At 45.4% G+C, this 25020-nt stretch overlaps 1 protein-coding gene across 2 annotated transcripts in view; it reads right to left on the minus strand.

Annotated features, from left to right (window-relative positions):
- The window catches only part of WDR7 (WD repeat domain 7), an 82996-nt gene that overhangs the window by 9822 nt on the left and 48154 nt on the right, over window positions 1-25020 (minus strand). For both annotated transcript variants that reach the window (XM_030466683.1, XM_030466684.1), the window contains 6 exons: window positions 23233-23454; window positions 14133-14319; window positions 8455-8572; window positions 7559-7708; window positions 6875-6957; window positions 3155-3254 (listed from right to left, as the gene is read on the minus strand). In XM_030466683.1, coding sequence (XP_030322543.1) covers window positions 3155-3254; window positions 6875-6957; window positions 7559-7708; window positions 8455-8572; window positions 14133-14319; window positions 23233-23454 — 860 coding nt within the window. The remainder of the gene's footprint in view (window positions 1-3154; window positions 3255-6874; window positions 6958-7558; window positions 7709-8454; window positions 8573-14132; window positions 14320-23232; window positions 23455-25020) is intronic.

The following is a 25020-nucleotide window of genomic DNA, read 5'->3' on the forward strand; positions in this document are numbered from 1 at the left end:
ATTTAATAAATAATTTAACAGCAAGGAGAAAAAAAAGAGAACCTCAGCTCTAGGTTAAATGATGATAAAAAATAGGTAAAAAAACCCAACGCACTTGGAATGCTCAGGATGGAATCCAAAAGGGTTGCAATTCTCATTCCGATGTAACACTTTGAAAATACACCAAAACCCAAAAACCCTGAAGTAAGGCATTTGCTTGAAAGCAAGACTAAATGTAGAACACTTGAGATATTTTATGTATACCTAATAAGCTAGCTTTAAAAGCCATTAGGAAGAATCCCCAGGCTAACAGATACCTGTACAAGAGCAAGGAGGCAAAGCCAAATACCAAAATGCAGATAATTTGGCTCTGAGGCAGCATTTTACTGGTAGTATTAATAACTGACACCCTGCTAAATAACTGATACTGATACTGTAAATTTTACAGGAAAAAAACAGTTGATTTATTATTTGTTAAAAAAGGTGATCCTTGACATCCATCCTTCCATTAATCATGAGATGGAATCCCTCAGTCAGTCTGTACAACCACCTCTCCTGAAAGCAAAAACCAAAACGTGCTGGGAGGAAACAAAAAAACCCCAAACTACCCACCAAATGGTTTTGTGTCCCACTGTTGCAGTTAAAATGCCTCCCTCTCCTCTCTGAGCAGATCACAACCTTCCTGCCATCCCCACCTTACCCCCCCACTGGTGTAACCACCCACCCACCCACCCAGCTCCCACCAGGGCTTTGCTCCTCTGCTAATTACTGCAACTCCGTCCTCCAGCTCTGAGCTCTTCAGATCTGTGGCACAATTTCAGCAGCACAAAGCCCTGCACTGCTCTCATCTTGCCAGCAGCTGAATTTAAAAGGAATATTTTTTTTTTCCCCCCCTGTGGCTGCCAGACATGCAAACCAACACCTGAAGCTTCATTTTCAGCACCATAACTCCAGCTGTATGCAAGGTCCTAAATTAATAAATTATATTTTTGGGAATTGTTTAGTGCAAACACCCCAAAATCAACTGCTAACAAAGAAATCTTTTCCCCTTATGAGGATTTCTGCTCTCTTTTTCTCTGTTCTTTTCCCCAGAGCACCATGGCTTTGGCACAGAGGGGTGGGTGGTGACACATGGGTGCTGGTGATGCCCACACAGCATCCCCCCGTGGCAGCACCCACAGGGCTTGGAGCCAAGACCTTGGGGCAAGGTCCCAGCATTCCAGGATCCTCACAGGTACTCCCTAGACACCTCTCCCCATTTAAACATACCAAGCCAATTAAAATAGTGTGATAAACATTTTTTAAAGGCTTTAACTATCATATAAAAGTACATTTAAAAATTTGAGCTTTTTTTTTTGCCATGCCAAAACCTTTCCATCTACAGAAACCTGCCACTATTCCACATCTTCTGGATTGCCTGAAACCTCCAGCTGTGAGATGCTAACTTCAAAGACCAGATTTGGATGAGGAACCTGTATCCAATAGATGGCGTTGCCCCCTAATAATCACACAGATGGCATTCCCCAAATTATTCCATCTCATGAATAATAACACAATCTGCAAGGGCCCTGCCCCAGTTATCCTCAAAACCCCTTCAGCCAGCCCTATCCCTGCTTCCCCCCATTCCCAGCTTACTGGGAGAGTAAGAAAACAAGTGCAGTGAATATTCACCAGCATTTCAAGCTAACTGAGAGACTCACTGGGACAACTGACCAGTGGCAACTGGGAGCTGGTGGCAGGAGGCCAGGGTTGGCCAGCTGGCATGGAGAAGGGGCCACCAGACAAGAGCATGGACAATCCCCTCCCAGCAGCTGGGAGCATCGCACTGGGTCCCTTCAAAGGAACTGAAGGAAAAAGGAAAGAAGAGGAAAATGGGGTATTTCATCCCGGCAAACCCAGGGTAAATACCTCCAGGTGGAGGCATGCTGGTCAGGGGAGGGTCAGCCCTGGCCACACCAGCCCATCCTGGCCACCAGCAGCACCTCTGGGCTCCCATCCACTCTCCAGCCCAGCCAGACACCCAGGGGCACCCAGCACCCCCTGCTCCCCTTGGAGCCAGCTCAGCAGGAACTGGACAAAGTTAAAAGCAGCAGAGGAGGAGGGCAGGAGAGCAAAGATGCTCAGTGACAGCAGATAGAGCAGCAACACAAGCAGCTCTTGTGGGCCCGTTTTAGAGTTAAATTAATAAATCATGATCCAAGTGACTGAAGCTAAACCAAGACAGAGCAGCCCACACTTCCCACTGGCCTGCATTACACAGCTATTTATAAAGCAGACCTGGCCATTTTAGCTTCCACAGGATGGCTGTCTAAACAAAAAGTACTGGAACACAGCACGGTGCCTGCTACTGGGCTTGGAAAGCAAAGCCCAGAAATTCAGGAGAGAGCAGGAGCAGCCCTGCAGAGCTCAGCATGGGCAAAGCACCCAGGGACACTGAGCTCTGGCTGGGAGAAACCTGGGCTACCTGCTCTGCAACACACATTGGGTAAGGACTCAAGATAACAGCTTTTAGAAACAACAAAAATATGATATTTACAAACACACATAGAGGAGTAAGTCACACTTAAAACCCAGCTGTTTTAGCCAAGCTTTACACAATGACTACTGAAATTCCATGGGAAATAAGAGAGCTGCTCACATACTAACAAGGAATAACCAAGAACATTACCAGTGAACTTTTCTGAAAAGGCAAATACTTTGTCATTTAAACATTTGTAGTTCCAAGCACTCATTTCAACACCACCCTGAGGTACATTCTCTTCTAGGGCACTGGTAAGAAAATTCATATTAACAGCAGAAAAGCATGAATACCTCCAGTGTAAGTATTTGAAGGAGGAGCTTTAGGAAAAAAATCCTCAGTGGATTTTCTCTCTGACTTCCACAGCAGAAGTGTACAACTGTATAACTTTTCCAAAGAGATTTTCCATTTATTTCAGAGCAGGGGTATCACCAGCTCCAAGCTCTCATTATTAACCCATCCGTGGCACCCGCTCAGTCCCCATGAATGAAGCCAGGAGGGCTCTATATACTCTGAGTCCTTCATTAAACTATTGATCCCCTCAGCATTATCCATAATGTTCCAGCAGCTCAGCATGTCAACTGATGCAGAGCTCGCTGCTCTCTCCTTTCAATAACTTACACACTTTATGTGGGGAAGTCACAATGATTTATTTACCTGACATTTCCCAGTCCGGATGTCGTAGAGGGCCACTGAACCGTGGCGAGCTCCAACTGCTATTCTGTGGCTCCTCTCGTAGTAGCTGACCATGTAGAACCTGAATTGAACACCAGAACAAGCAACAGGTGAGAGCTGACCTGCCTGCACCATGGCAAAACTCATTTGTGATGCCACTGGGTAATTAACAGTAGAGATTTGAGTTAAAAATCCATCGGCTGCCAGTTCCCACCCTTGGCATTCCACGAACAAAGCCAAGTGATGTTTGATCCCCTGCTGCAGAACCAGGGCAGGTTTATTTATTCCTGTTACACAGCATTCAACATTCCCATTGAGTTCGGGAATCATCCCTGGGATGGTCCCTGTGTCCCTGCAGGGACCTGGGTCAGGGCTCAGAGATGCGGGGTGTCAGATGGTCAGGCAAGGCAATCCTAACGCCCTGAGCAACTGCACTTCTCCTGGAAAATCAAAGGAGAAAGAAGGAGAGAAAGCATGGGGAAAACCATGCAAACTCAAAGGTTGTTTGGCATTGGAGGGAAAAAAAAAAAAAAAGAGGATGATTTATCAAACTCTTTCATCTAATAACATCTTTAAAGTAAAAAAGGAATTGAGAAGCATGAACAGTCCTTAACATCAGGCATCAACCTGTATTCAAACCATGGCAAAATTCAAGGAATTTCTACACTTTGAAATACAAGAGAATCCACATCCTTATTTCAGACTCAAAGATCTGAGAACAGGATTGTACCTTTCCTCTAAAAGGGACCTGTGAAAACCACTGACCACATTCCCAATTTAATTTTAATTTTACAGTTGGATTTCACTACGACAATATTTGCCAGAGACTTCTAGAGAACCAGTCTATAAAAACATGTTGCTGACCATATTTATGCCTTCAAACAAAAAATATTACAATGATCAATCTCCTTGTTCTCCAGGCTTCCCAGAGTGCCATAGCAACTGCTCTTACACAGGGTACCACACACTTGTTCCTACAGTGCAGGATGGCAGCCAGGAAATAAAACAGGATGAAACAAGCTGTTACAGAAAAAAAAAACCAAGCCAAACAAAAAAACCCCACAAAACAAACAGAAACAAAAGAGAAGAAAATGGCTGCTGTGCTGGAGAAAGGGCAAGGCAAAGCAGCTCAGGTGCACTTTTGCATCCCTGTCCTCCCTGGCTCCCCATTCTCTGTTTCCCTCTGACTCTCAGGATACCTTCCATGAAATATTCCCACTTGATCTTCAGTCCTTTCCCATCCTCATGCAACCAGCAGCTTGGGATTTGTAGGCAAACTCATCTAAAACCACACACAGCTTGAGCATTGCAAGTGAAATGGACCACAAGGAGAAGTTGTTTCTATGGAAAACGTTTTCTACCCCCATTAGTTCCATCACCCCACCCCAGAGGCACAGCCCTCCTGCCTCCCCTGTAGCTTTAGGAAGAGAACATCACACACTGCTGTCTGTGAGCAAACAGCATTCCTCTCCTTACAGCATTTAAATGCCCATTTAGACAGAGAGCTGAGTCAGTATTTCTCTGGGAGAAGAAGAATCCATCAGCCTGCAGCACAACAGAGGGGTTGGGGGAAAGGCTGCAGGGCAGCAAAGGGGGCTGAGCCATCCCCACCCTGCCCAGGGACCCCCCTGCTGCTCTGCAGGGAAACACCTGAGCTGGGCTAAGGCCTTAGGGAAAAAGGATCTTTCTTCTTCCTCCAAATCCCAGCAAGCACTTTGCATCTGGGAACAGGGCTGCTCAGCCTTGGGCTGATATTGGAAAATCCAGCAGCAGCAGCACTGGGCTTCACTGACACCTTACCAGTGTTTTAAAACCTCACTTAGTGACTGCTGAAGTATCTGAGGGGTGAGCTAAAGTTAGTACTTTTGGTTTTAAATTAACATTCTTAGTTATATCCAGCACAAAAATGTTATATTAAATGCTCATGGAAAAGAATTTGTTGATTAAGGTCACCAAATCTTAATCTCAAACTGCAGTATCTTGCAATAACCCAAAGGGTTCTGGATTATAATTTTGATATTCTTCAGTCCCATTTCACATTTCATTCTGTTTTATTTCCTTTCTAGGGCATGAGGCTCCAGATTCCCCGGAGCACCACCACTACAACATCTCCAGGTGATGGATGCTTCAACCATCTCCAAAATCCTAGGAATAACCAAGGAATGAAGTTTTGTTGGACACAACCTCACCTGGAATTTCTCCCTCCTCCTGCAAGACTACTCCCTAGTAAGAAGCCATATACAACACTCGTTATTCTAAATTTAATCTGTCTCCCCATTACACAGAACACTTTAGCTCAGCAGACTGTGCTAAATACATGACCTGACCCAGCAGAGTCCACCAGGGACCACTCAGCTGAAATGCAACTGCTGAATCTGGAAAATGCTGGAGTCAAGCAGAGTTCTGCTGCCTGCACCATTCCCCCTCGCAATTTTAAAGAAATGTGAAGTATTCCATATTCATTGCAGGCAGTGTTATACCAATTCTACCTCAGTAAGCTCAGTGAATGGGTTTGCAGAGTGTACCACAGGGCAGTATGATCCTCTCCAAATAGCCCCTGCCACCACATGCTGAGGTGTGACAGCCCAGAACATCCACAGCAGGGGATTTACCTCCTCACCCGAGGCTGAAAGAATTCCCCAGGGGATTCTGTCCAAGTGCCTCCACTTGGAAGCTCTCCTGAGATTCACCCACTTGCTGAAATGGGCTGAAAGGGTCCATGGGGCTGAGAGGTGGCATGGGTGGGTGCTAGATCATTTTTACAAGGGCTATAACTATGTGGAACAGGAAATACTACCAGTCATTTCACAACAGCTTAAGAGAAAGCCTTGCATTAAAATGACAACAGGCATAGGGAGATTTTTGCACTAATTCCCACTTAGGCTCACATTTATGTTTTAAGCTAAGCCTTTTAAAGCATCAGGAAGAAGGAAGATTGCCTCTATCAGTACCTTACCTGTCAACAGGGTAATTGTTCTTGTCTTGAAACTCCTCAGTATTTTAATAGCTTATTAAATTAAAACATAATGGTCGACAGATGATTATTATAATTTATTGGTTGTACCAGTTTAGTTTTATAACAGGGATATTTATCACAGTCTGAAGAGACTGCAAATGTTCCCATTGTATAAATCACATTTTACTACCCAAAAGTGCCATGTTAGGAGTGGAGCAGAACAAGCCCAAGACAAAGAGGACTGAGATGGTGCTGAGCTGCCCAGGGCCTGTCCCCTGCCCTCCCAACTGCTGTCACCACAGCCCTCTGCCCCTCCTGCCCACTCACCTTCTGGAAATTCACCCTCATGGTTTCTCCCAGCTGCCTGTCCCCACGGATGGACAGCAAAAGGTTCACACATTTTGCAGAGGGCTGCTTGCTGCCATTTTTATTTTTATTTTTTTTTAGTACAACCTGCTCCCTTGGTGGATCCCTGGCAGGGCTGTCCCAGGAGTTCCAGGAAGGGATTTGGGACTTTCTATTTTTTCTCTCCATTTCCCTGTGCTTTCCTACAGGATGGCACTGCTGGGCACCAGCTGAGGAGGACTTGGAGGAGCCTGCTCAGGAGATGATCTCCTCTGATGTCTGTGCCCCATGGCCAGCTACCAGCAGGTACAGCAATGAAATCATTTCACCCTGAAGTAAGAAACAGCCCCTGCTTGTCACCCTGCAATTAATTTCACAGTGTTCCTGGAGGGAGAGCTCACCTGCAGATAGCTGGGAAGCATTCCTGAAGACCCTTCTTCTTAACTAAAGATCCTTCAAGGCAATACATGATGATGTCCATAACCTTGGAAAAAAAAAATAAGAACCATTTGACATACTATACTTATGTTTCATAATAAAAGTTCTAACAGGCAGAAGGAGAGAATTTCTGTGCCTGGCCACATCTTTGATATCCAACTTTAAAATGCAGTTGGGATAAAACCAACAAGAACTGTCTTGCATATGATTGGGTTTGCAACAGCAATGGTGCTGTTAGATGGAACTATCCAGAGCACTTGTAAGCAGTTATAAACCAGCCAGCTCCTGGCAAACATAAGCTCTGGTGTGAAAAATACCTCTGAGCATCAGCATTAAATATCTATGACATCATTTGTACCATTCTCCAACACTGTCTGTGAGAAAACCACCCCTGGGATCCCCCCAGCATGGCCAAGGACAGCATGACAAACACACCCAGACTGCCAGCAAATTCTCTTGCTTGAGTTTTTTTCCCCAACAATGCAATTGAAATGCAACTTAAGTTTTTAAAGTTCAAGAAAACGAGTCAGGTGGTATGAAACAAATCCTCCTCATGCACAGTAAGGTTTCTGGTCTGCACAGAAGCAAAATCCAAGCCAGCCCATGATCCACAGTTGCAGCAAACTGCTAAGGGAGAGCATCCTTACCTCCACCAGCAGGTCCACGACGTCAGTAGGCATCTTCTCAATCAGGATCTCAATGACCCTCAGGATCTCCCCTTTAGCCCGTGCCAGGGTGGTGGTGTGGATGTTCTGCTGGGACTGGGTGTTGGCAGCCAGGGCAGTGTGTCTGTGCACCTACCAAAGAGCAGGGTCACAGCTGGGCACCCTGATCCCCCACAGCCTCCACATCCCTGCTTCACACGTGTAGCACCAGGACAGCCATGCAGAATGCTTGGCTTTGCCTGGGGACCTGCTCAGCAGAGCCACTAACCTGGCACAGGTTTAACCAGGGGCTTACACTCTTGAAGTAACTCTTCATCTCATCTAACTAAAGGTCAAGATAAGGCAATGCTTGGGTCTTGATTCCATCCACATCCTTGGCTGTCTTTAGGCCTTAGCTGGCTGTTTGTAACAGGCTTCTTTTGCCCAGCCCTGACCATTGCCCACCCATCCTCTTGCTTGAGGTCCCACACCACCTCCCAGCAGCATCCTTTCCTCCTCCTCACCCCCCAGACCCTGGGCTGAGGCTTCTCCATTTCCATTTGTGCCCAGTGGGGTGGTGTCTGCCCTGCCAGAGGGAGCAGGAGGTGGCACACCTTGGCCTTGGCAGGGGCTGTTTGTTACACCTTGCTCTGGCAAGGGGCTGTTTGTTACACCTTGGCCTTGGCAGGGGGCTGTTTGTTACACCTTGCTCTGGCAAGGGGCTGTTTGTTACACCTTGCTCTTGGAAGGTGCTGTAACCAGGCACAGCTCGTTGGACTTGGACGTGAATTATGGGTGGCTGGGTCTCTGCAGGAACAGGAGTGTTAGGAGTATTTTGGGGAGGAGGGGAGGGAGATATGGCTTTCTCTGTCTCTGTCCAGGGCCCTGTCCCTGCTCACCTCCTTGGCGATGGTGGTGATGAAGGCAGGAGGTCTGGCAGTGGCAATGAGGGACAGAGCGTGCCGGGCCGAGCGTGCGGAGTCGGCGGCGGGGCTGAGGGGCAGCCCCATTGTGATGCTAAATGGGCACCAGACAAAGAGGGGAGAGAGGAGAAAAGGAGCATTAGAAATATAGAGTGAAAAGATTAGAAACAGCTTATAATGTCAGTTCAAGGTCAACGGGAGCACTCAAACAGTTAGAATATAATGGACTCCCAACAATGAGCGGTGATTAGGAGTCAGGGTGTTCTATCATCAAATACAAAATCGAATAATTAACCATGAAGATTGAAAACAGTATGTGCATCTGTCCAAAGTGTTAAAAAGACCTTGTTAACAAATTATCTGTATGTGCTGAATACATATCACCCCACCGAGGACGAGGCAAACGAAGAACCTTCTCCCAAGAATTTATGGTTTCTTCTCTTACCACAATTTAAACCCGGGCTGAAAAACACCCTGTTTGTCGTAATTCCCCTTAATTCAGTTAAGTGATGGGTGTGGGAGTGGAAAACAAGAAGCTTCCTGAAGAACTAAACCCATCAAATCTATTTGGTTTGATTTTCTTTGCTGCATGACTCAGTCCCAGCAGCATGAGGGGGATGGCAGACAGCCCCACACCTTATGCCTTCTAATTGCTGAAATTATTCAGATGCTCTTTAGAATTTCTACCACTGAGGGGTTTACTGCAATTCTTTAAATAATGGTAAGGGAATAGCTGGAGCCTAAATTTACCATCTATGATGCTTCTATTTTCTGTGGCAAGATAAATGCAAGAAACAACAGGGTAATAACAGGGACCCAACAGCTGCATTATGGAAAATAAAATCTAGTATTAGGTAACTGAGAGAATAAGTGCCTGACAAAGAAGGTGCATAAGCTTATTCCTGTCTGAAAGCCTCCTTCCTTAAAACTCAGCCATTTCAACTACCTTTGGTGCATATGTCTCAGCAGAGCCCAATTATCTGAGGCTCCTTCTACATTATCCAGCAATTGTACATTGTCCAGCATGATCCCTTCCTGCACTCCCAGCCAGGGGAGAGGACACTGCACCAAGGGAAAACTGCAGCAGTGCTGGATTTGTCCTATAACATCCAGTCTGATCAGTCCTGCTGCTGTGACCACAGGTGAACGAAGCAGTAGCCCTAGAAATTATTGTTATTTTCTTTTTTTTGCAAAATACAAACAGGAAAAACCAAAAGAGAGAGTTTGTTTTGCCCATCATTTGAGTATGTAGCAATTCCCCATGGCTTTTCCGAAGTCATGAGAGAGGGTGGTAGTGAATGCAGGGATGGCTCTCCTTCCCCATTTCACTTAGGGATTTAGTAACAACAGCAACAAAAACACCAACCTGTGAACAACACAGAGATTAACTCCTTTCCTGCTGGAATTCATACTTTCCTGTTCACAGCCAGCCAAAGTGGCAGCATCAAGGCTTAAAGCAGTCCCTACCCCTTGTCTGGTTATCTCACAAAAATGTTAAAATATGCTTAATGTTAATCAATATGCTAAATGCTAATAAAAATGCATTTTTTTGTTAAAAAATGCTTTTACTAAGTCATGAGAGAGGGTGGTAGTGAATGCAGGGATGACTCTCCTTCCCCATTTCACTTAGGGATTTAGTAACAACAGCAACAAAAACACCAACCTGTGAACAACACAGAAATCAACTCCTTTCCTGCTGGAATTCATACTTTCCTGTTCACAGCCAGCCAAAGTGGCAGCATCAAGGCTTAAAGCAGTCCCTACCCCTTGTCTGGTTATCTCACAAAAATATTAAAATATGCTTAATGTTAATCAATATGCTAAATGCTAATAAAAATGCATTTTTTTGTTAGAGCAACTACGTCATTCAAGTGGGCAATAACAATACCCAACAGTTTTATAACCTGAATGAAGATAAAATCTGCTCTCTCTGCCAGCAATGTGATTTCAAATGGTTTAATACTTGGACAGATGTACATGAGATAAAAATTCATTCAGTAACAGGAGCACCAGAGTCCAGGGAAATAATCTCATCTAGAATCTGCAGTTTTGGGAACACACCCCGGGATCCTCAGAGCTGAGGGGGGGAAGGATTTTCAAATCCATCAGCCAGCTTCCCCCAGTCAGTGCTTTGAACATAAAGACTTTTGGGGAAGCAAGATATGATTTGAACAGTGCTTCCAATGAAATAAAGGCTATTTTACTAGATAACTTGTTCATAAGTTCAGTGCAAATTATTAAAGGTTTTGATGCCAATGACCAGAAAATCCAGCAGTCAGATCTCTACATTCCTTGACTTGCATAAAACAATGCCAGATGAAAATCTCACAGAACTGGCAGTGCAGAATTTGAGTATAGAAGTAGTGAATAAAACCTCTTTACTAGCTGGACTGAAAGAAGGCAGCTGAGCACTGACCCTCTCAGGAGATGTTTTGGCAGGCTCAGTGGCAGGGAGCAGAGCTGGGGCCATGCCATACACATCAACCAGAATGGGGTTTGTGGCTTTTGGTACATTATATCATAACCTATCTCAAACCATAGCTTGTAATTCAAAGGGCAGCAGTAAGCAATGATCCCTGCCCTCATCCATGCCAAGAAATCAAAGGCTAATAACTGCTGGGAAAATCCTCCTTTCCTTATCCTGCCAGCTGCACCATTTGGCATGGCAGGCAAGCACAGGGCAGCCCTGGGGGACTTGGATGGGCTGGGAGAGCAGAGGAGTTATAAATACCAGAGTTTTGGATAACAGCTCCGTTATTTATTTTGCTCAGAAGGGAAAAAAACCCCAAACACTGCTTTTTCTTTTTCTTTTCTTTTTCTTTTCTTTTCTTTTTCTTTTTCTTTTTCTTTTTCTTTTTCTTTTTCTTTTTCTTTTCTTTTCTTTTTCTTTTCCTTTCCTTTTCCTTTTCCTTTTTCCTCTCTCTTTTTGTGTGTGCATGTGTGTGTGTGTGTCAATAAATGTGAAGTTTTTTTTTTCCCATTTTTTTTTTTTTTTAAGCAGATGCTTGACATAAAAGCTCTTTCATAAAACGTTCTTAACATCAGGGAGAGGAGCTGGGCAGCTGTGCACTGTTATTGTGTACACGGTAAATCAGGCACAAAAAGGGGCAGCACAGCAGGGCAGCACGAGGGGAAGATGCACACTTAACCCCCTGCACACACTGCTGCTCTGTTTCCTTCCATCCCTGCCTCTCTGTACTGGGTACTGTATCTGTCATGAATGTAACAGGCCATTTTCAATCTAAATCTTGTTATGGATTAATAAGCAAACACTTTCTCGCTTATTATGCAATTTATCATGATGAAAATTGCGTCGGGCTCCTCAAGGCTACATGCTGATACATTCATTTATTCAGTGCTCCGTGGACACAGAGCCATACTAATCTTTGTGACAGCTCGGGATGTAAGGGCAGGAGGAAAATGACTTTGTGAGGAGCAGCTCTGGGTGCATCTGAGCAGCTCCAGCCACAGACACCGGGGCAGGAGAGGGATGGCATTGGGGCTGCCTCAGCCACAGGACAAGAAACAACTCAAGGCCAGACAAATAACCATGTTCTCACATTTCTACATATCCCTCTGTGCCTATCCCCATCACCCGTCCCTTAAACCCTGAGGAAATGAAACCTGCCACATAAAAATGGTAATTTGTGCCTTAGCATCGTGTGAAAACCAGTCAGGAGCTTGGATGGCAATCCTGGCCAGTTCCTTATTGCAGGCAGGAGTTAAAACGTGTGTTTACAAACAAGCACTTGTAACCACACCTGGGCAGTAAACCCAGAGCAGCTTTCAGAACCGGCTGGCTGGGAACCAAGTTCTAGGATCAAACAGCCTGGCATCAATGTTACTGCTATACCTAGAGACACAAAAGCAGAAAAGTCAACTAAAGTAACTAGGCAAAGTAAATAAAAATATAAATACAAAGTTTCGATGTTTGACAATAACGATTGTAATTAAGAGAACAGTCTGGGATGTCCTGTGGTGCAACAGTAGCAAGCAGAGCACCCCCAGGCACACCATCAGATGGAAACCTGGCTAATTGTGCAAGGGTTGCTTGGGGGATTTCTGTTATCCGAAGTAAAACACACTTGGTGAACAGAAATACAGACAGATGAACACCTCAATAACCATTGGTGATGCCAGAGGGAACTTCAGACCCTGGATTTTTCATTCCTCCCCCCAGCAAAACCCTTCCCAGCCCAGTCAGCTCCCAGCCTTCAGCAGAGAAGCTGCTACCCCATCACCAAGCTGGGTATCAATTACTTCACAAATCATCAGTTAAGGAAGACCACTAATTAAATAGCCACAGAAAATCAAGGTTAAGCATGAGGTATATTTAAAAAACCCAGGGACTCATCAGAGGGTGCTTGGGGTGCCAGCTGCAGGAAGCTTCTATGCCCCAACCAGGGACTGGTTTGTTCCTGTGCAAGAGCCAGGTGCCACCCAAGGAAAGTTGTGTCTCAGTGGCAATAATGTGTATTCACTTCTGTGTCTCAAGGCTTTCCATTAAAAGAAGGAAGCCTGAAATAGCTCTCAGAGCCAATTACACAGAGCCCAGCATCACACTCTTGCATGATATGAACAGCCTGCTGTGGGCCCTCCTTATAGTGACTATTTGTATTTATTTATACACAGAAATCAGGGCCTCTCCTTTTGCACTTGGAAGTATTTTGGTTTTTTAACACAAACTGAATACAGAAAACCTGTTCAGATAGAATTTCAGATGAGCTGATCAATTGTACAACAGACAATAATAAAAATAAGGGCTATACTGCAAACCCCTTTCCTGTGCAAAGAGTCCCTGTTGTCATTAAGCAAATTAATGTTGTGAGTGAAGACTGCCCAGATGCAAATCGAGGAAATTTATGACATTTAAACCTCAGATCATAAAATTCATGGAAATTCATCAAAAATATTACTCGTGTCCTGCAAAGCTGCCCATGCTAAAAGCACCCCAAGCACTAATATTCAGGAATCCTCTTACCTAACAGAAAATGCATTAACAAAGAAGATGTTACCTTTATTACAGAAGTCATGTCAGTGACTTCACTTAGGCAGCAGTAAGAATGATTTGATTTAGCCATAGTTAACTGATGGTGTGATGGATGGGAGATGGCACTAGTGAGTGGAGCAGCTTGCACACACAGGTGTGTAAAGATACTCAGAAGTTGTACAGTTAGTGCTGTTTTTAAGAAACAGAAGCAATAGGCAACTAGATTTCCATTTACAAAGAGAAACACAACAAAAACCAAGCCAGCTTTTTTTTGTGTGCATTTCCAGTCCAAGTGTCAGCCTCCCTTATGAAATTTGCCCCCCTCCCCAACCCCAATTACAAATACCTAATTGAAAGAAGATTTTATTTCCAGGAGGTTAGAAGGGAAGCGCGAGGCAGCATCCCATATAAATCTTGATTTAGGACACTTTAATAAGTTGTTCTCTGACCCCAGAGACAGGCTGTGCTCCAGTGACTTTATGATCTCCGAGCAACCCTTCAATCTACAGGTTACCTTGATGCTATCCAGAGGGACCCTGCTGCTAAACAACCCCCAGCCCGCTTCCCAAACCCAGCCACATACTGAACGGGTGTGTAAGCACTCCCTCACCTCCCAAAACACCCAACCCACCCTCCAGGTCTGTGTGGGGTGGGCAAGACCTACTTGGCCAGCTGCTTCTCGGCGTCGGCGCAGAGCTCCAGCAGCCCCATGAGCACGGCCGAGACGTCCATGTAGGGCTCCCAGACGGTGAAGCCCCGGCCGATGAGGTCGATGGCAGTCCTGCGGATGGTGCTGTGGGCAGGCAGCTTGGGGCTGGGGGGCTGCAGCAGCAGGAAGGTCAGGGCCTTGCCTGGGGGAACAGCCAGAGGGGACACTGTCACTGGGGGCACCGGGGGCACCGCGCTCGCCAACCTGCGCGTCCCACGCCCCGACTCGGAATGGGTGAAAATGGAAAGAAGGACTCAAATGGTTCCCTTCAGCCAACACGTGCTAGGAAACCCCTGGGAAATCTCTTGTGTTATTAACACAGGTGTTAAAACCTTCTCAGGAGAAAAAGGTACGTCAGGTTTGAGAGGATGCCTAAGGAAAACGAGCTTAAAAGATTAAATGTGGGAAAATCCCCATTAAAATAAACCATGGTGAGGCTGCTCATTTTTGGCTCCAGTATCTTAGCAGCAGGCAGCAGCAGTTCCTCCCAGGTGTGCTCAGCAGAGTGAGAAGCAGCAAAAAGAAGCCAGAGTCCCCCAAACTCTCCCCCAGACAACTGCTCATTTCCACGGGTGTCTTCAGCTCCTGGCTGTGGGTGATTTGGGAACCAGGAACGTGATTTTACAGCAAGGGTTTTGCCAAAGACACTCCCAGTGCTGAGTGCCAGAGGCATGGCATCACTGCTGCCTGCTCTGGGAAAGGGATGGAAGGGTTTGGAAGGGCTCCCCAGCACTCTGTCCCGGGATGCAGGGTGGGATGGTGCTGGTGACCACCTCTGCTCCCACATCTCAGCAGCTGCAGAGCCACAGCTGGGGCTGCTGCTGAGGGAGCACTGACAGCCTGTGGGCACTTAAATAATTCCTCAATGAATAAACCCCTCAGTTCTCATCACCATGCTGCATACTGCAGCAACACAATTAATAATTTCATATAACAGGCTGGTTTCTAATAAGAAGAATGACTCCATAGAAATGTGCAGGAAGGTTTAAGCAGGTACCATTCACAGATAAAGATTATTTATCATTATCTCTACATAATTATTTGTTACTCCTTAATAATACCAAGTTAGCTTGCTGTTGTGGTAAAAGATAGCCTATTGACTTAAAGAGGTTTTCCTTTAGTTTTCAGAGCTATCCTCTATGAGCTGCTTGTTTGGTTTATTCAATAACCCCCTGACACCTCTAGCTCACAGAAAAGCCCCCAGCAGCCACACTTCTACAGTCCCTTCACACTGACCCCTTCCACGTGGGTAAGGAAAGAACTGGAACTTTCTTCTTGAAGCACATAGCAGGCCACGAAGCTCTAGTTTCCAAGAATTTTACACCCCAAAGACAAGAACCTTACTAAAACCATCACTACAATGAATTCCACCCACCTTTTCCAGAGGAATCCTCCCAGCACCGTTCCTGCTGACACCTGCCTTGTGTCAATTGAGCCAAGGAAAAAGATGAACTAAACAAAAGTCTGTCTGCTGCCCGCTCCTCAGCCTGGACATCTTTGTTTAAGCTTTGACTTGGCTTAAATGAACGAATTAATATTGACAAAAACATCAACTAAGCTAATGAGTTGTTAGTTAAGGCAATAAACATGTCACATTTGAGTCAGTGCAGTAAAGAGGTAATTAGCCCTGGAAAAGCTGAGCTGATGGGGGCTGCAGAGACCCTTGGCAGTGCAGGAGCCCCCCTGGGATGGGCACAGCCCAGGATCAGCCCCTGGGCACCTCTCCATCACCCCCAACCTCCCAAAACATGGGCAAGAGAAGAGCTACTGAAAGGGGCTTCAGGGGAAGTTTGGGCAACACAGCCCAGGACAGCAAAGATCCCACCCAAGCTCCTCATGACCACCCTGCTCCTCCTGCCCCTCCATCTCTGTGCACACCAAAAGCACTCTCTTTCTTCCCAGAAATCCAAATAGCACCATACTCATTAAGCTAAATAAAATACTATAAAAAAATCTGCCCTAAGTTTTGCTGGCTTACACATGCCTTCTGTTAGAAAGAGGCACTGAGAAACAAACCAACAAAAGCTCATTCTATTGGGAATTTGGGTGTGATCGACCAGGCAGAATGACTGCAAGTGGTAACTTCACAGAAACACAGCTCAGGCAAGGCCATTGCCAGATAAATTAGTACTAAAATATCATTTTGTTCCAAATGCTTTATGCTGTGTTGGTACACGAACACCACAAGCAGAGGAAAATAAAACGAGTGGCCCAGGAGGACACCCACAGTGCAGATAATGAGATTTTGTCCCTGGCCACCTGGTCAGTGCCAGGGAGTTGCCACCTGAAGCACCAAGCCCAGGGTGGTTCCTTCTCAACCAGTCGAGAAGAACAAAGTTCTGACCCCAAGCACTCCCCATGTAGGACAGAGCCAGTGGATCTGCCAGTTCTCTGAGACTATTTCTGGATATCCTCTGTGACATCCACAGACACCCCCAAAAAGCTGTTCCCAGCCACCAGAACTCACAAGCTGCCTCCTTCCCATCTGTTTGCTTCAGCACTAAAAGAGAGGCTTGAGGTTTTGATCCTTATGCCATTTTTATTACTGAAAACTCACCATGAATACTAAAGCTTACCCCTTATTTTCCATGCATACAGCCCCTTGGATTTCTGCAATGCCTTTCCTGGCACAGTCTCCAGAGCTTGGAGCACAAGACATCAGTCAGCATTGTTAGCCCCAGCTTGCTGACAGATTTTAAAAAATTAAATAATTTGCTCAGGGAAATCAATAGCACAGGCATGAACTAGACACTGGGAACTCGGATTCCCATCCTCATCATTTGCCACGAGATCAAATTCCAACTAAATAAAAATGATGGACTCCAAGAACATGATTTAACTTGCTTTGCATCTTCTTCTTTTACATAAGATCAGAAAAAGTCAAGAATCCCAGATGTATTATTTTCACCTGCCCTCTCTCCCTGTCGCTGAGGTTTTCTACAAGCAATTAAACCAAACTGATGATTTCTTTTTTCTGATTTGACAAATACCTGTGTGAAATGCCAAGAGAAAGACAGGAGCAGAGATTTGCATAGCTGGGTTAGAAATCCATATCCCTTAATCCCTCCCTATGTCCAGTGCAGTGAAGTTTTATTAGACATCTTCCCTCATCTTTCAGACAGGTGTAAAACCAGAGGATATTTTTAGGCCTAAATTAAAAAATAGTTGTATTATTTAAAGGACTTTAAATATAGATATAATGAAGATTTTTTTTTTTTTCAGTTATACTCGAAGTCAAATTTCCTAATTTTTACAGAATTAATCTTTGGCATATTTTTTTCTTTTGTTCTCCAATACAGTTCTGACACACATTCTGTCTCCTGACCCTGTGCTAGCTGACTGCCTTTTTGCTGCTGATGTCTGCAAGCCATTTAAATATCATTTGTGCAACAGGTGCAATGTCTGCAACTTCTGAAGTGGTTTCAGGGCTGAGATGGATAAGAAGGTTTGTATTTCCTTCCCAAAGTGTGGTCTTAGAGCCCAGAGAGCACTCAGGAGTTACTGTGCATGCCAGTGAGGAGGCTGCGTTTTACTCCAAGGAGGAACTGATTGGGAATTCAGTGTGAGCTGTTCCTGTGGAACAGGAAAGCAAAGTGGCTGGAAAGGAGAAGTTGGAATTAGCAAAAGCAGACATTTCAAATGATATTTATGACTTGCTTAAGTCCTTCTGCTCATTTCTGTGGAAAAGGTGGATGCTGGTAAAAGCAGCAAAGTGGGCTGAGGGCAGGTGGATGCAGGGAGAGGTGGGGATGCAGCCCAGCCCAGCAGGATGCTGCCACCTCCCAGCCCTCCCCAGGTTTATAACAACCTGTCAGGGTTTCGGAAAGGGAACGTTTCTGCAGTGCATACACAACTTGGGGCTGTACTAGACAGTGAAGATTTCATTTTTTAACAATAGAAGAAAAAAATCTGTTTGCTTTGCCTCGTGTCTGATCAGAAAGGAGGTGTCCTCACCCACCCCAAAGACTTCCAAACATCAGAAATGGGATTTAATCCTAAGGGGAATGTTTCCTCCATTAATTACCCAGGTAAATTCTGGAAAAGTAACAGAGGTTTACCTGCCAGAACCACCAATAAATTGCCTGGGTTTCCATTAAACTGAGTAATACCTTTTGCTTTTCACATGAGGTGCACAGACAGCACAGAATATTCCTGGCAGGGCCAGATGAACCCTGGCCCTACGTCCTTTTAAAACTCTGTAAGATTCAGATGTAACTCAACAGAAAGGGAGACAAAGGAAAAAGAAGAAAATGTTTATAGTAGGTGCTTTGCCAGGCTTTTCAGGCTAACTCTGGCCTAGTTAAACCCACCTAACAATCCCATTTTTCTTCCTCTCAGAACCTGCAGTGGGGGAATCAAATGTGAAAGCAAGATCAATTCTCTTCCAAGACAGAAAATGAGTTTCAGATCAGACTTGTTTCAATTTATGGAGAGAACCCAACGATGCTGGCTTAAATGCATTCTTCCTCTAACTATGAAATTATATTACCGTGCTATAGAAAGGATAAACTATCATTATTTTAATCCAAAATTTGTTTATAATCTAGCAGGAAGGAGAAAGCCAATATGACTTGAGCCATAACCGTGCATTAAACCTTGTATTTTTGTTCCTGTTAATTGCCTAATTCCATTAACCCACACTATTTATTTTAATCTAAATTCTATAACATTTCCTAAAGAAAGCTATCTCCATACAAATGGCCATCATTTCATAGGAAGGAGCTGCTTTGTCCATCCCTCTGCTGACCAAACTACACATGAACCACTGGAGTTTTCTCCTCTTACACATAACTGCAAGGAATTTTCTTAAGCACACTGGGCACCCCGTGCCCTGCCCGACAGTGGAAGATGCACAAGAAGCAATGAAATAAATGAAATAAAACTTGTAGGAGTCTGGGATCACAACTCCCCCTCCTCACAGCCTGCCAGCCCTTGGAGGGCAGAGGCTCTCTCCTCACGAGGAGCCACAAGCAAAGGACAAGGGACAGCAGTTGCACCAGGGAAGGTTTCAGATGGACATAAGAAAGAAAGAGGCTTTTTTACAATGCAAACAACCACTCCCTGGAACAACCTCCCCAGGGACACAGCGGAGTCCCCACTGCCAGAGGATTTCAAGATGCAGCTTCCAAGGGCTGTTGTAACTTCTGCTGCTGCTCTCTGTAGGGATTTCCTCCCACCAGCTCTGGCCCCTCTCCTGGGAGGGGATCCCAGTGTGAGCCTGCAGTCCCAGCTCTGGGCTGGTTATGTGCTCCTGGGCTATGGCATTTCACACAGGTGGATGCAAAAGCTGCTCACAAGCAAGAGACAATGAGGATTTTCACACATCTCTTCCTCAGCACATCCCACCTTCTTCCCAATCAGCAAAGACTGTTAACTAGAAAAAAAGGTCAAGAAAACCCCCAAAACAGTTAAGAGAAATAATTTCCAATACTTGTAAACCTAAGCACTAATCAGCTCATCCATTGTAAATCCAAACCCCTGCCAGCTGCCTTAACAGCAATATTATGCTGATTCTATTTGTATATTTCCTCCTACACTACTCCTTCCAGAGATGAGCAAGTTAAATATCTCCCAGGTGCTTCCTGGCTTTATGATTATTATCACACCTATCTGTAGAGATGGCAAAACTCAGACTCCTCTCCTTTTCTGCTAAGGATGCTTGCTTTGGCATCTGCAACCCTACTGAAGGAATAATTGGTACTATGAATTGTTAGTGTCTGAGTTTCTGTTCCTCTCCCTCATTACAAAGGCAAGCAGCCACTCACAACAAGTTATTCTGAAGTGTTCTTTTTACACATGCAGGCTCTGCCTGGCAATGTTTGGGCACTGTTTTCTTAGCTCCATACAGGGCTGGATGTAGGAATGAGCCAGCCCAGCACACAGGTAAGAAGCCCAGCTTGTTCTAAGCTTTGCTCCCTCTCCCTGGAGCTGGACTTGATCCCCCAGGAATGTCCCAGGGATGCTCCAAGCAGCCTGCAGGGCTCTGGGCAGCCGAGGTCAGAGGAACCAATGCACTGTCTTGAATTTTTATTACCCTCACCAGGGTGAGAGGCTCAGAGCTGAGCTGTCACTTCGGGAGGTGCACAGACTGCTGGAAAACATGACCCACGGGGGCTTGTTTGGTGCTGAACCTTCCTTGTAGTCCAAACACAAAGAAGAGAGGCTTTGGGTCACCAGGATACAGCCTTTTACCACAGGCAGGATGTTAAACATGCAAGACCAAAACCTCTGATAAAAATACACAGTTCTAATTAACTCTCCTTCTATAGGATTTGGGGGAAAAGGTGAATTTCATTTCTAGGATTTGATTTTGTTGCTCAAGCCACAAACAGATTTAAATTAGGGCACAATATCCGCCCCAGAGATTGACTGCTTTTCTGCCACGAGCATTGACTTTTTTCTGAATATTATCTCTAAGGCTAAGATATAGATTTTCATAAACCACCATTTTTCCATATTTTTTTTTTTTCTCTTTTTCCTTCGGGGACAAAATTCTGCTCAAGACAGTGATCTAATCACATGAACTCAGGAAAAAAAGCACCCTTTATCCTGACAAGTCCACTGAATTTCACAGCTGAGCTGAGGCTCACAGAGCCGAATCAGCAGAATGATGTCCTGAAGCAGAGGATCCATGCAAACCCCAGCAGCTCTGTGCCTGAGTGATGGAGAGCACAGCCCCAGCCCAGCCTGCACTGCTTGCTGGGGATGATAAACCCCCTGATTTGCTTTAATCACTCTGCTGTGGTTTTGGTTTTGCTTAAATTAAGTTACAGAGCCTGTTTGCCTAATGTGCTCTGAAAGGCTGCTGCTCAGGTGCTCGCCTGATTTATTGCTGCTGCAGGGGCTGAGCCCCAGCACTCCCTGGGCTCTCTTAATTGCTGCTGCCCACTCAGCCAATCAGATCTCCAGCAGATGCATACGATTAATGGGGACCAACCTCCTCATCCTCCTCCTCCTCCTCATCCTCATGCTCATGCTCCTCGCCCCAGTGGCAGCTCCAATCTGTTCACCTCACAGAACCATCAGATCAAAGGACATGAGCAAAGGTTACAGGGCAGTTATAAAGCAAAATCTCCTGTGTTCACCCAGACTCCCGTGTTTATCCCTTGCTAAATTCTAGGGCTTGGGATACTATTAAAAAAAAAATAAAAAATATCTGTAATGCTGGAACTGATTTAACAAGCTTCACACCCCAAGTCATCTGGTGCTTACTTACTGATGTGTGCTGGCAGAAGGGTAAAAAGGGGTCCCAAAGCCCCAGCACACCTTGAAAGGTAAATCTCTGGCACACACGCAGACACAGCTCCAGGAGCCACAGAATTATTGTGAAGATAAATACACTGCTCAAAGAAGGCATTCTGAGGCTGGGGCGATGAGACTGGTAGGAGATACTACTGCATGGTAAAGCCTGAATATTAGGCAGTAAATCACACAAAAGAAGCAAAAATCCCAGGTTGAGGAAAAGAATAACACAGGCAGTATCTGTTCCTCTTTGTACAGCAACAGCCCTGACCCAGAACCAGAGACCTGGCCCATGAGCCCCACTGGCCCCACTTACCCTCCCAGTCCCCCCAGTTGTGCCAGTGCTGCCCTCACCCTCAGGTTGGGCAGAGAGGGTGGGAAAGCATGAGGTGGATGCACACCTAACACCAAAGCTCCTTCCTTAGCAGCAAATCCCTGCTTCAGACATGGATCTGTTACACTCACAGTTTTCTTGATATTGTATTTGCTTTGGAAAATAAGTGTTTTCATCCTAAACTAATGACTTCACTGTTTTGGCTGAGGGTTTCCAGAGACTGGAGAGTCCCAAAGTGACTGCTCCAAGGTGTAACTGTTTACAAAGAGGGCTCTGCAGAGTGGGAAGGCAGTAAAACCCTTCCTAGTTATGCAGACATGTTTATTTCTATTTCTGTTCAGAAACATCACTTGCTGCTCCCCCTGCCCAGCAGGCCAGAAGGTCAGGGACACCAGGCCAGGGAGTTGGGACATCATTAAAAAATAGCAAACGGTTCCAGGAACCTAAAGGCTGCTGAGCTGATAAAATCCCAAAAGCAGCAGAGCTGGAGGGGCTGCCAGAGCCTGGGTAATGTGGAAACCCTGGAATTGGCTTTGGAAGGAGGTACCACGCAGAGCCTGCAAAGGCAACATAAATAACTCAGTCCTGTGAACATGCTGTCACAGATGACACTGACAGAGTTAAAGGGCAAAACACTTATCGTTAATAACGATATTGATGGCAGATGCTTTGAAAAATATACTGCATTAACAGAAACAAGTATTTTCATATTCAGGACAGAACAGTCATTCAGATTTATCAGCCCATTAACTTTATAAACACAGCATTAGCTGCAGCTTAAGTGTGATGTGGTGCATCCGTAATGAGAAATTCTATGGGTGGCATTTTATAATTAAATATCTCATGAACTAGTTGTAAGGTCAACAGAGATTAATGCAGGATGTCGGGCAAGGTCACCGCATGGATTTCCAGAGAATTCCACCCTCTCAGGAAGGGTCACAGTTATTATTTTCTTAAATACAATAAATCACAGCGTGCAGGATTTATACAGCAAAAGCTCCGCACGCATTAAGGGCGGGAATGAAGAAGTAATTAATTCTGATAACTCCTTTGGAAACAGCAACCACTCTGGCTTTGGGCTGGGTGACTCCCAGCAGGCAGCTGCTCACAAAGGCTGAGCAGTCAGAAGTTATCACACCTCAGAGCAACGGGGAGGAGAGGAACCACCAGGAACGCTCTGCTGGGATGCTGTGCCCTGGCTGCCTCTGATGGAAACTCCTCACTACAGAGCTGTGCCCAACACCACACCTGGGGGTGAACACTGGCACAGGGCAATGACCCCACCAACAGCAAGACCTGTGCCAGGACTTCTTGGCAACCTCTTCTTGTGGTGTGGCTAGCTGGATGTTCAGCATTTCTCATCTTTCCCTTTCCCAGGGAAAGGGTATTTTAAAGGAATGCCTTGTACTGCAGTCTGACCACCCCTTCCTGCCCCCCCAGACCTCGGAGCAAGGGGAAGCAGTACCCTGGGCTACTCACATGTGTGCCTGGCCAAGGAATAATTTGATCCACCACTGGTCAGCCCAAAGCCCTCAGGAATCTGACTGGAGCTGCGGGGCCGGGTCAGCAGTTTTGGGGGCTCAATCTCAGCCCCAAACTCTGCCCCGATCACCCCCAGCAGCACGATGGCTGTGGCTTGCTTGCGCCTCTCCTCGTAGGACGTGGAGATCTTCTTCATTTGTGGCAGACCAGACAGACAGCCTGAAATGAAAAAGGGAGAAATATAATAAAAATCAAAAGCAGGGATTATTCCTTAATACTCCAAACCACAGCGTGGTTCCCAGATTTAAAAAAAAAAGGGTTTCAAAGTAACTTAAATCCCCCCTTCAGGACTGGTACTGCCCTTGCCGGGACTTGCAGCTGCTGGAGATGATTCCCATTTAACTTCTCAAAACCTACAAGGCACCACAAAAGTCCAACTACTCCTATTGCAAGGTCTGTGTTCAATGACACCCTCCCTTCAGAAACTGTCAGCATCTACAAGCAAAAAAGAGCCACCAGAGAAGTGTCTGATTTCATATTTGCATTTGTTCAGCTGATGAAAGATCAGATGGATTCTGTGCCTGGCTGGTTTTTGTGAAAGGTGATTTTTTGCTTCCTTGTTAATTTTAAAGTTGTGTAACAACCTCTCTTGTTGTTGGGGGTTTTTTTTGTTTGTTTGTTTTTTAATAAAAATAAGGGGTTTTATTGAGAACTTATTCATATTAGGTAACAGAATCTTAGTTTAGGACCACCAGCACATTCAGATTCTTACTAGATTTTTTTCTGCTAATATATACTATTAAACCAAGCTATTATTCTTTCACACAAATGCTATTTTAACAAATATTCTTAAAACCAGTGAAAAAGAACCCTCACCAGTTTATGAATTTTAAATAAAAGTGAAATATACATCATTAATGTGATACAGCCCAGGGGTCTTGAATTTCACTAAGCAGATAAATTGTAATTTTTTTTAGCAAAATAAAAAAACTTAAAAGAGATTGACTGGGATGAGAACACTGCATTCATTTACTCTGACAAGCACAGGTCACTTTTACCTCTAATACTAATTCAGAGCATGCTAGGAAATGCCCCACCAGACATTTCCACAAACACTTTAACCCTTTCTCCAGCCCTGCTCCTCCCTCTGTGCCACCAAGGGGACAGCACCGCTGGCACTGAGCAGGACTCAGGGGTTACCAAAGAGTGAATTAGTGACTGGCAGGGCACATCTCTCTGCTAATGACATTCTCATGACTCGACAGGAAACAGGAGTGTTTCCTTACAGGAAACCTAACCAAATTTTAGCCCCCATGTTACAAAACCATCCTCGTTCAGGTGCCCGCATTGTGGCGGTGGCAGCGATGTGCCAGCCAGAAGGGAGAGAAAAACAAGGGAAAGCTCAACAATGGTAGGGGAAAAAAAAAAAAAAAAAAGGAAAAAAAAAATCAATAGGAACTGCCTTCAGAGCAAGAAGGATGAAAGTGGGCTGCAACAGACAAAGCAAAAAATATCCCAGTTCAATTGTTGAGCGCTGGTTTACCCCCCTCCTCGGGAACACCTGCCCAACGTCCCCTGCACCTCACCCTCCTTACAGCCTCCCCACGGCACCCAGGGGCTCAGAGCCACCGGTGGGTGCCCCCACACAGCCCCTTCCTTCTCGGGGTGTCCCTGCTCCTGGGGACCCCCTGCTCCCGGGTGCCGGCACCGTCCTGTCCCCACGGCCGCCTCCAGCCCAGGTGCTCGGCCCCAGCCCGTGACACTGCAGATCAAGATGAATCGGCA

The sequence above is a fragment of the Calypte anna genome, chromosome Z (genome assembly GCF_003957555.1).
Source record: "Calypte anna isolate BGI_N300 chromosome Z, bCalAnn1_v1.p, whole genome shotgun sequence".
NCBI classification, from domain to species: Eukaryota; Metazoa; Chordata; class Aves; order Apodiformes; family Trochilidae; genus Calypte; species Calypte anna.